Below are 12,512 nucleotides of genomic sequence, written 5' to 3'. Positions count from 1 at the left end.
AATATAAATAAAATATAGTGAAAAGACACAACTCTACAATGAACAGATACAACCGTTTGATTTTGTTTTTTAAAACAAAAATTTTACGAAAAGGTACTACGAAAAATCGCAATTGCCTTCACTTGATTATACCTAATAACCCATATAAGCTGAAGACATTTTTATTACCATATTGAAAAGTCAAATTTAAACTCACTATATAATCCATCTAACTGTTGGGAAAAAAACTCTAGGTATTTTTATTAAATTTTTATATTTAAAATTAACTAAAAGTTGTAAAGATTCATCATTCCAAAAATCTTTTATTAAATCGTTGAGAATGAATGCTAGAGAATAATTTAGAAAGTTGTAAAAACCGTTGAGATTGAAAATTTATATTATTTTGTGTAATGGCAAAAAAATGAAAACAGTTCAAATAGACAAATATATATAGATTTTAAAAGATACGAATATTCGAATAAACACAAATCTACAATTAACAGTTTCAACTTTACAAAAAAACTGTTATAATGAATAATTGCAACTTTTCGTAAAATACACAATTAAAATTTTCTACAGATTTTTTTTAAGAAAAATATCCAAAAAGTATAATTGAAACAACACAACTTTTGGTGGCATTTATTCGGATTGTTATTATATATAGACTATTATTATTATTCCAATTCACGAACACACTTGAAAATTCATGATGGTAAAAATTTGGAGAATAAGAAATGAGGGTCTAGATCTAATTATCTACATTTAACCAATTTTAAGCCAGAGCGATTTTTTTTTTCTTTTTTTTTTTTTTTTTTTTTTTGAACAAAATTTTTTTTCTTTTCTTCTTNAATCTCTAACCTTTATTTTGTATTTGTATATTAAAGATTTTTCAAAAAAATAGTTATATTTGTATCTCTTGCATAGTAAATCATTTTATAGAATGTTGATATACAAGATAACAGAATCATGCTTTAAAACATTTTAAATTGTATACTACAATAAATTTAAAATACAAAAAAAACAGAGGACTGATACAAATACAAAAACAGAGGACTGATACAAATATACAAAAATACAAAAATATTATTATTTTTTTTTGGACAAATACAAAAATATTTATTTTCTTCATTTAGTTCCATTAAAACCAGAAACAGAGGACTGATACACAACACTTCTTTCCCATTTCCCCTTTTCTTTAGATGATTTCAAGTATATGTTCGCGTCTTAGCCAATCAAAGTGAAATCTCTATGCACATTAATAATGAGTGACTACTTAGAGTTTTGGCTTACTAAAGAATATACATATTTTTGTTAACCTCTACTTTCAACGAGGATTAACACTTGTGATCGATGCATCATCAATGGAACAAGCAAACGACACGGTGGTGAACGGACCAGGCTGCAATCTCTCCGCTAATGGGTTTGGCTCGGATCTGGCCCTGAAGACATATCCAGGTGGTTGAGGCACAGGCAGAATAATTGAAATATTAGTGAACATCTGAAATATTGTAGACATGGTTGGACGATCTGTAGGATTTTCTTGAACGCACAATAACCCGATATGGATGCATCTAATAACTTCATCTTTATCATAATTCTCTCCCATGGCCGGGTCTACGAGCTCCAAGAATGATTCGTTGTTCCAAAGCCTCCAAACCTGTTGAGTCATTTGACAAGAAACCAATGTTTAGGGCCAAGACCACTGTTTATAGGAAGTGAAAAAAATTCATGATTGCATTGGCTTTTTTAGTACTTACATATGTGACCAAGTTGCTTACTGAACCATCTATTTGGTGGAAGCTACTACTCTTTCTGCCAGCAATTATCTCCAGAACCAATACTCCGAAACTATAGACATCAGCTTTCATCGAGAACTGTCCATTCGCCACATACTCGGGAGGCATGTAACCGCTGCAAAGCACAAGCACACATCACTTTCAGTTTTATCAGAAACAAAAAGGACAGAAATATTATAACTGAAGTGGTCAGTTATTTACAATGTTCCAACTACTCTTCCTGTATTTTCTTCAGTCTGGTCCACTCTAAAATTTCTTGCCATTCCAAAATCCGCGATTTTTGGGTTCATTTCAGCATCTAAGAGAATGTTACTCGCTTTGAGGTCACGATGTATGATTGTGAGCCGTGAATCTTGATGAAGATATAAAATGCCACGAGTGATTCCCCAGATAATGTTGCATTGTTTTTTCCAATCCAGCTGAACCCTCTTTTTATGGTCTATAAATATGATATATAGTGTCAGTAGATAGAGATTGATAACTAAGCTTTAGATATTATACGCCTATCAAATTTTTTTCATACCAAAGAGAAAGTAATCGAGACTTTTATTGGGCACAAACTCGTACACAAGTATCCTTTCTTCTCTTTCGACAACAAACCCGACAAGTCTAACCAGATTTTTATGTTGGAGCTTAGCTACAAGAAGCACCTCGTTCTTAAACTCTTGTTCACCTTGACCTGAATTTTTAGAGAGCCTCTTCACAGCAACTTCTGTTCCATTGGGGAACGTTCCTGTCAATTCATATGATCTTCACTCATTATCAGAATTTCTTATATTTTTTCTTGGCAACGTATAAGTTTATAACACAAACTAGTAGTTGAGAAAGCTTAAGAACATATGCCTTGTAGACTTCGCCAAATCCACCATGACCTAACTTGTTAGTCATTTGAAAATTACTTGTTGCAGCTTCAATAGTTTTAAATTCGAATTGAAGTGAACCTGAAGTTGTAATATCATCTGCAGCAGCTGAAAGCATACATATATAGTGTTATGCAGTATCATTAACAGGTTTAGAGGAAAGAGTGGTGTATATCATCTTACCATCATCTGGTAATGCAGTATCATAAGTCGTCCTTGACCTCCCTGAAAGAGAAATAAAACCATATGATAAGTAAGAACAGAGAAAGTGATGAACAACTAATTGAAAACGTTTGTAATCCTAAAACTCATAATTTGACATAGCGCCAAACCATGGAGAACTCACTAGCAAATCCTTGATACGTTCTTCTCCTCCTATGAAGAGCAAACCCTAGAGCAAGCATCACACTGATCACAAAGGCGAGACCAATAACGATTCCGATAATTCCTGCAAAAAACAGATTAGCAAGCAGCTGTCTAAGTATGATTCTTTAAATCATGGGGCAACAGTAGTGCAACCTACCTCCCTTGGTTCTGGTGTTCCTGTTGCCTACTGAAGGTGGGAGTGATATTGGGGGTTGAGCTGGAGATGCCGAAGTAAGGTTGTTAAAGGCCGAAGAAAAGGGATATATTTCCCACCTGAAAACACAGTTAGGACGAAAAACAACCCCACCCTGTCTCCCACTGCAACATTCTAGGGATTCTCTGACACTTACAGTTAAACAGATGTTGCAATCCGATAAAGATATGATCGGTGTGCATTGCATTAACGCGTATAAATTCCTGAAAGACGTTAAAGTAACTGCTTCAGCTGCGTAGTTCATTCGTTCAGATGACCATGAACTAGCTCTATCTATCATACGACTTGTTAAGTCGTCCCACAGTTCAGCAAAGTTCGTTACCGAGGATCTGATATCGCCAACATTGTACATGGTATACTTTGGTTCGATCTCGAATGATCCAGTAAAAGAACGGTTGGAGTAACGCACTATACAAAATCTCCCATTTTGGGGCCAAGCGAGGCCATCTGTCTGGTTGGTACATTCTTCTATCACTTCTTTAGAAGCAAGGTCGATACAGTCGGAGCAAACCTTTGATTCAACACCTATGATGCACATCCCGAGAATATATACCCGATCATAGCCTTGGCCAATAAAATTACTGTAGAAGTCGCCTCGAGCTGAGACATTAGAAGCTAGAGTAGAGAGGAGAAGGCGACGGTTTGTATCATACTTATCACCGGGTGTAAAGGAACCAGTTTTCCCGCATAGTGCAAACACAACAGGAAAGCCTACAAGAAGAAAACAAAAGATTGCCAATAGATTTTTGAGTTTCATTTTTAAAATCATATGTTTTTTGGGTTTAGGACAGGAAGCTAGTGTGTTTGTATATGCATATATTCACGTCAAAAACGCATTGTCAAACAATTCCAACTTTGTCCTTGACCCGTTGGTCCCTTAGTCGACAAATTGGAAAAATCGTCCAAAAAAAAATCAGAGCAACGTCTAGAGAAGACGAAGAGGTAAAGACAGAGAAAAAAAAACAAAGACTCAATAGCTGCGTTGACAATTCTTATCTCTTAGACTGTTAAGAAATTGAATTATTTTATTTTGATGAAACCAATTTTGAGTTTTCGATCTAGAGCAAAACACAAATCAGATTCCTGTTTATATGAAACTAGATTAGGACCTGCCCGATGTGCGGGTTTAAATTTTTAAAAATTAAATTAAATTTAAAAGAATATAAAGTAAATATTTTAGTAATCTATCTATAAAAGTAAATAGATACACCGAAGTATCCAATGTGATATTTGGTGTAAAAGGTGCGACTCTACGGTTGAGACTATTAATCACGTTTTCTTTGAATGTCCTCGCTCGTGTGAAGTTTGGGATTTATCTCCGACTCTGGTCTCGTCAGAGAGTTTTACATATGAGTCGGTGTAATCGAATTTAGATTTTTTTTCTAGAAGGGTGCCTCTCAAAAGGGTGATCCTGATAAACTTCTTTAATTACCATGAATTTTATAGGTAATCTGGAAAGCCATAAACAAAAAAGTTTTTCAAGGTTTAGAGATTGAGGCAAATGATAAAATTGCTAAGGCTTTGGGCGATAAGTTAGCCAGGGAAGAGGCGCTCTCTTTTACGGTGGTCATGTCAGCTCCATCTCCATCTTCGCATGTCCATGTATTTTACCTCGTGTCTAAGACGGAGCCTCTCCCCTGCATTTGGAGTTAGAAGAGTTGTTGTGGGCCATGGAGCGGATACGTGCTGTAGGAATCACTTGTCAACATTTTGAGACTGATTGTGCTGAGCTAGTCACTATGGTGCAGTCCATGATTGCCCGTCTTTCTCCAACCTGCTCGATATCGATGAGTTAATCACTTGTCATCGATGAGTTTAACTCGCTGGAGTCCTTCCTATTATTCTTCATCTCCTGGATACCGCGTGCAGAAAATACGAAGGCGGAGTATCTTACATGTGTTTCGCGTTCTCTTATCTCTGAAGTTTCTTTAATAAACCCCTTCCCTCCGGCTTGGACAACTAACTGAAGAATTTCCTTTTAATTTATTGTTTGGTTGAAAAAAAAGTAAATAGATACCCTCTTAGTTAAAGAAAATAGTTGTAGATGAATTCAAAGTTACTAGGATTTAACCCGCGGTACACAGCGGGACAATATTTTTAATTTTAAAAATTTAAAATTTACATTGTATTTATTTGTTATTTTATTATTGTTTTATTAATTTTAAAAATATAAAATTTTACAGGTATTTGATATAAGTATTCAAACTATAAAATTTTTGTAGTGTTTTCAAGGTTTTAACCCGTGTGGTATATGTATAGTCCAGTAATACATTTATCTCCTGGTACACATTCAAAAGTGTTTAAAAAAAAAATAATTCCACTTAACTCCCAATATAGGATTAATGCCAACCCGTCTCACCAAAATCAAAATAAATTTTTGTGTAAAAAAAAATAATCAAAAAAAGTTTTTTTATCAAGTTTAATTATGTTAATTGTTTTACCAAATTAGCATACTTATATAGTTTATAATTTTTCCATGTCAATATATATAGTTTATGATAATTAATAGAATTTTAATTTTTTTGGTAATTCCTCAAAAAATAAAAAATAAACCAAATTATATGGGGGTTTTCAACATATTTAATGTGACATTTTATAATTGGTTTTTCGGTTTAGGAAATTTATTAATGTTAATATAATTATGGATATTGTAAACTTTTGTTATGAAAAATCTGTTGTATATCATTTAAATATGAGAGATTCTAGCATCCATAAAAATAGTTTTGGATATTTAATGGGTTAAAACTTTAATGGGTAGAGTTGTTTTTGGAAAAATCAGAATGTATAGATGTTGTAAAGATTTTATGGCAATAAATGTAACATATGTTGGTCAATTTAAGAAAGTTTAGTGTTTGAGTTTCTCTGTAATGTTATTTATGGAATTGTTTTAGGGGTTAATGTTGTAAAAAAAAATTAAATAATTAAAACTTAAAGGGCATAAACCAAAATATACTTCAAAAATGTTAATATAGATTAAAATAAAATGAAATTTAACAAAGAATATATATTTAATTCTTTCGTAAGTAAAAACAATGTATAAAAGTAAAGAGATAAAATTTTAGTTATAGAAAATAATTGTTTTTTTTTTGCTATAATACACTAATATATATCCATTTACAAATATACTATCTACACTACCACTAAAAATGTATTTGTACACACAAAAATATTTTACTTGTAAAATATACTCTTTAGTCTTTACTACAACCAACAAATTTTATTTATGAACACATTAAATAACCTATGATATATCTCTTTACTTTAATATTTTTATAGTTACAAAAACACATACGTTAATCTTACGTACTCATATAATAACAGTCTTTTTGAATAAATTATTTGATTGGTGAAAAAAATATGAGACGATTATAGATTTAAATTTTGAATCTCTATTTATTAAGTTCTCAATAAATTTAAAATACAAAAAAATAAAAATTCTGTTTTATTATTATTATTTTTTTTTTGACAAATACAAAAATATTTATTTTCTTCATTTAGTTCCATTAAAACCAGAAACAGAGGACTGATACACAACACTTCTTTCCCATTTCCCCTTTTCTTTAGATGATTTCAAGAATAAGTTCCCGTCTTAGCCAACCAAAGTGAATTTCTATGCACATTAATAATGAGTGACTACTTAGAGTTTTGGCTTACAAAAGAATATACATATTTTTGTTAACCTCTACTTTCAACGAGGATTAACACTTGTGATCGATGCATCATCAATGGAACAAGCAAACGACATGGTGATGGACGGACCAGGCTGCAATCTCTCCGCTAATTGGTTTGGCTCGGATCTGGCCCTGAAGACAAATCCAGGTGGTTGAGGCACAGGCAGAATAATTGAAATATTAGTGAACATCTGAAATATTGTAGACATGGTTGGACGATCTGTAGGATTTTCTTGAACGCACAATAACCCGATATGGATGCATCTAATAACTTCATCTTTATCATAATTCTCTCCCATGGCCGGGTCTACGAGTTCTAAGAATGATTCGTTGGTCCAAAGCCTCCAAACCTGTTGAGTCATTTGACAAGAAACCAATGTTTAGGGCCAAGACCACTGGTCATAGGAAGTGAAAAATATTCATGATTGCATTGGCTTTTTTAGTACTAACATATGTTACCAAGTTGCCTACTGAACCATCTATTTGGTGGAAGCTACTACTCTTTCTGCCAGCAATTATCTCCAGAACCAATACTCCGAAACTATAGACATCAGATTTCATCGAGTACTGCCCATTCGCCACATACTCGGGAGGCATGTAACCGCTGCAAAGCACAAGCACACATCACTTTTAGTTTTATCAGAAACAAAAAAGACAGACATATTATAACTGAAGTGGTCAGTTATTTACAATGTTCCAACTACTCTTCTTGTATTTTCTTCTGTCTGGTTCACTCTAAAATTTCTTGCCATTCCAAAATCCGCGATTTTTGGGTTCATTTCAGCATCTAAGAGAATATTACTCGCTTTGAGGTCACGATGTATGATTGTGAGCCGTGAATCTTGATGAAGATATAAAATTCCACGAGTGATTCCCCTGATAATGTTGCATCGTTTTTTCCAATCCAGCTGAACCCTCTTTTTATGGTCTGTAAATATGATATATAATGTCAATAGATAGATATTGATAACTAAGCTTTAGATATTATACGCCTATGAATTTTTTTTCATACCAAAGAGAAAGTAATCAAGACTTTTATTGGGCACATACTCATACACAAGTATCCTTTCTTCTTTTTCGACAACAAACCCGACAAGTCTAACCAGATTTCTATGTTGAAGCTTAGCTACAAGAAGCACCTCGTTCTTAAACTCTTGTTCACCTTGACCTGAATTTTTAGAGAGCCTCTTCACAGCAACTTCTGTTCCATTGGGGAACGTTCCTGTCAATTCATATGATCTTCACTCATTATCAGAATTTCTTATATTTTTTCTTGGCAACGTATAAGTTTATAACACAAACTAGTAGTTGAGAAAGCTTAAGAACATATGCCTTGTAGACTTCGCCAAATCCACCATGACCTAACTTGTTAGTCATTTGAAAATTACTTGTTGCAGCTTCAATAGTTTTAAATTCGAATTGAAGTGAACCTGAAGTTGTAATATCATCTGCAGCAGCTGAAAGCATACATATATAGTGTTATGCTGGAGACATTAACAGGTTTAGAGGAAAGAGTGGTGTATATCATCTTACCATCATCTGGTAATGGAGTATCATAAGTCGTCCTTGAGCTCCCTGAAATTAAAGAGAAATAAAACCGTATGATAAGTAAGAACAGAGAAAGTGAGGAACAACTAATTGAAAACGTTTGTAATCCTAAAACTCATAATTTAACATAGCGCCAAACCATGGAGAACTCACTAGCAAATCCTTGATACGTTCTTCTCCTCCTATGAAGAGCAAACCCTAGAGCAAGCATCACACTGATCACAAAGGCGAGACCAATAACGATTCCGATAATTCCTGCAAAAAACAGATTAGCAGGCAGCTGTCTAAGTATGATTCAAGCCTTCTTTAAATCATGGGGAAACAGTAGTGAAACGTACCTCCCTTGCTTCTGGTGGTCCTGTTGCCTACTGAAGGTGGGAGTGATATTGGGGGTTGAGCTGGAGATGCCGAAGTAAGGTTGTTAAAGGCCGAAGAAAAGGGATATATTTCCCACCTGAAAACACAGCTAGGACGAAAAACAACCCCACCCTGTCTCCCACTGCAACAATAATGGGATTCTCTGACACTTACAATTAAACAGATGTTGCAATCCGTTAAAGATATGATCGGTGTGCATTGCACTATTGCGTATAAATTCCTGAAAGACGTCAAAGTAACTGCTTCAGCTGCATAGCTCATGCGTTCAGATGACCATGAAGTTGCTCTATCTATCATACGACTTGTTAAGTCGTCCCACACTTTATCAAAGTTTGTTACCGTGGATCTGATATCTCCAACATTGTACTTGGTATACTTTGGTTCCATCTCGAGTGATCCAGTAAAAGAACGGTTGGAGTAACGAAACATACAAAAACTCCCATTTTGGGGCCAAGCGAGGCCTTCTTTCTGGTTGGTACATTCTTCTATCACCTCTTTAGAAGCAAGGTCGATACAGTCGGAGCAAACCTTTGGTTCAACACCTATGATGCACATCCCGAGAATATACACCCGATCATAGCCTTGGCCAATAAAATTACTGTAGAAGTCGCCTCGAGCTGAGGCATTAGAAGCTAGAGTAGAGAGGAGAAGGCGACGGTTTGTATCATACTTATCACCGGGTCTAAAGAAACCAGTTTCCCCGCATGGTGCAAACACAACAGGAAAACCAACAAGAAGAAAACAAAAGATTGCCAATAGATTTTTGTGTTTCATTTTTATAATCATATGTTGTTTGGGTTTAGGAGAGCAAGCTAGTGTGTTTGTATATGCATATATTCACGTCCATGACGCATTGTCGAACAATTCCAACTTTGTCCTTGACCCGTTGGTCCCTTAGTCGACAAATTGGAAAAATCGTCCAAAAAACTTCAGAGCAACGTCTAGAGAAGACGAAGAGGTAAAGACAGAGAAAAAAAAAACAAAGACTCAATAGCTGCGTTGACAATTCTTATTTTATTTTGATGAAACCAATTTTGAATTTTCAACGTAGAGCAAAACACAAATCAGTTTCCTGTTTATATGAAATCAGTTTACTAAATTAACCAGTTTGTGTTACAAAACAGAGAGCTAAAATTACAATATGTATAGCAATGATAAAGACTTTGTTTTGTTAACTTTGATTAAGTTTTCTCTCTCATCGATTATATATGTAACATACCTAACACAGTTTCAGTGGAACTAAAATAATCTTATATAATATGAGAAAGTTTTTCTCAACTTTTGCTAAGGGGATGACACTTGGCGTGTACACTTTCGTTGTTTGGACCTAATTAACTAAATTCATTTATACTTTGGATTTTCTAATACACTAAAAGCCCATAAAACAAAAAACAAAAAAAAAGACTCTCAACATTTCCTTTTTCTCTTCATCAATTAGTCCCCTTCCAATCTAAACCCACCATTTATCAGTTTGTAGTTTCATCTTAGGAACAATCTGATTATAATTTATATTGAAATTATAAAAATGGGCTTCAATCTTATGTATGATTCGCGGGCAAAAACGGATTCTAAATTATGTATAAAAATTATTTATGAGTTTCAATCTTATAAATGATTCATAGGCAAGAAAGGAATATAAATTATGTTAGATTGTAAGATGTTTACGTGTTCCCAAAATTCTCTTATAAATTCATAAATTTTTTACTTAAAATGTAAATTATGGGTTTCCATTCCTGGATTTAGTTTCTGGCCTTTAATCTTATATAATCTAATGGTGGGATGTTTTATGTAAGTAATTTTATAATTGCTTACTCATTTATTTCTCATTACATCTTACCAATTCGTTTTCCATAATAATAGAATTCAACCCGTTTTCCATAAAATTAAATTTCAGTCCTAATTACTCTCACTTTAAAAGATATTTATAGTCATTATTATTTAATTTCAGTCATTAGGTTCCTATGTGATATGTTCAAATTGTAATACCCTAATGGTACTAACAGCCTTGCAGTTGTAATACTCTAGGGGTCGAATCCACAGAGACTCTAGATCACACAATAGACTTATCAATCTTTTAGTTATGCTAAATCAAAATATTGAATTAAAAACAATGCAGAAACAAAATTAAAAAGAGTGTTGTAAATTCAAAGGATCAAAGAGCTAGGCATAGGGAATTTTTCAGGAAATTATGGAATATCAAATCAATGAATTAATGGGATTCAAGCAATTAAGATCAGATCTAGAACTCTAAACTTTTGGTAAAATAAATCAGTTCTCACTGCAAATATTATCTAAATTTAAAACCAGAATATCCAAATCTCTTTGTATAATTCAAGGTTAAAAATCAGCTTTAAGAAAAGGTTTTAGATAAGTTCACAAAATTATTAAATCAAATCTCTTTGCAGGAAATAATTTTGCTCATCAAAAGGTTTTATCAGGAAAATCAATTATACTCTCATATCAATTTATTTTCCTAAGATATTAATTCTAGGTGATCAATCAAGAATCAATATGAAGAACAACCTAAGATGAAGATCACACAAGATAATGAATCCTAAAATATCAGAGCTAATGCACCATAAAATTCCTATGAAAAACCCTAAACCTAACAAACAACCTACTCAGACATATTCAATGTAGAACAAAACATCTTTTCTGAATAATAAGCAATTGATATTAAGAAGTAAGAAAGGAGTTCAAGAATCTTCTCTCTACAGATGAAATCAGATCTGTCTCTCCCAAAGCTCCCAATATCTCTTTTTGGTTGCCGAATAAAACTTAGGTCTAAACAATGACCATAAAAATCCTATAAATACTCTAAAACACGTCTTGGGTCTTAATTGCAAATAAAGGAAACTTGGGCAAAATTTTGAATCTTCTAAAGCTTGTGGAAACAACTTCCATTTGGTTTGTGGCAACTGCATCGATCGATGCTGAGAGTGCATCGGTCGATGCATATTCTTGATCTCGTCTCCTAGCTTCGTTGATCAGCCTTCATGCTTTGATTATGCTCCAAATCATCCTCTTTTAGCTCCTTAGTGCTCCATCCATGCCAATGAGTACCTAAACCTATAAAGACTCAAAAACAACATAGAAAAGAAATCAAAAGACAAACACACTTATACCATGGTTAAAAACCACAAAAACCATGATATATCAACTCCCCCAGACTTAGCCTTTGTTTGCCCTCAAGCAAAACAGAAACTTAGACCTGTGAAAGAGGTTTGAAAACATGGAATTCACTCAACTGCAGGTAACCATTTTTCGCACTCTTCATCGCCTTGATCTTCAGAACTTACTTCATATACTTTGTCAATTGAGAAGCATCAACATTCCTTACTCAAATCCCACAATCCTTAGGAATCTCTAGTCTCACCATTGTCATCTCATTACATAAATTAAAACAAATACATGTGAGTTCTTACCTTGGTGTATCGATCAGTGGCATATGGACTCTCTTCAGGCCAAGACATTCTTCATACATCTCCTTTCCTCTCCCTTTTCTCACTTCCAAATTTTTTTACTTCTTTCTCTTTTTTTTTTAAATCAAAGGTGTAAGCAAATACCGGGATCATCGGTAATTTACCTACCCCTTGCTTCCAAGCTTTGTGTGATCATTTGACTCAAGAATAGAATAATGAGGTCACAGGTAATTTACCTACTTCTCTAAACTGATCAAAATCATCTCATCTTTTTCTTT

The 12,512-nt window shown here is 33.7% G+C and overlaps 1 protein-coding gene and 1 pseudogene across 1 annotated transcript; both read right to left on the bottom strand.

The window, feature by feature from the left end:
• LOC104727809 (putative cysteine-rich receptor-like protein kinase 16) lies at positions 1,082–3,972 on the bottom strand. The gene is given in 7 exon segments (XM_019232331.1): positions 1,082–1,636; positions 1,737–1,890; positions 1,977–2,214; positions 2,299–2,530; positions 2,613–2,740; positions 2,976–3,083; positions 3,159–3,972. Coding segments are annotated over 7 exon segments (2,007 nt in total). The 3' UTR covers positions 1,082–1,303.
• Positions 6,719–9,586, bottom strand: LOC104727808 (annotated as a pseudogene).

The sequence above is a fragment of the Camelina sativa genome, chromosome 11 (genome assembly GCF_000633955.1).
Source record: "Camelina sativa cultivar DH55 chromosome 11, Cs, whole genome shotgun sequence".
Taxonomy (NCBI): domain Eukaryota; kingdom Viridiplantae; phylum Streptophyta; class Magnoliopsida; order Brassicales; family Brassicaceae; genus Camelina; species Camelina sativa.
Note: the sequence above shows the minus strand (reverse complement) of the source record. Positions and strands in the feature narration are given on the sequence as shown.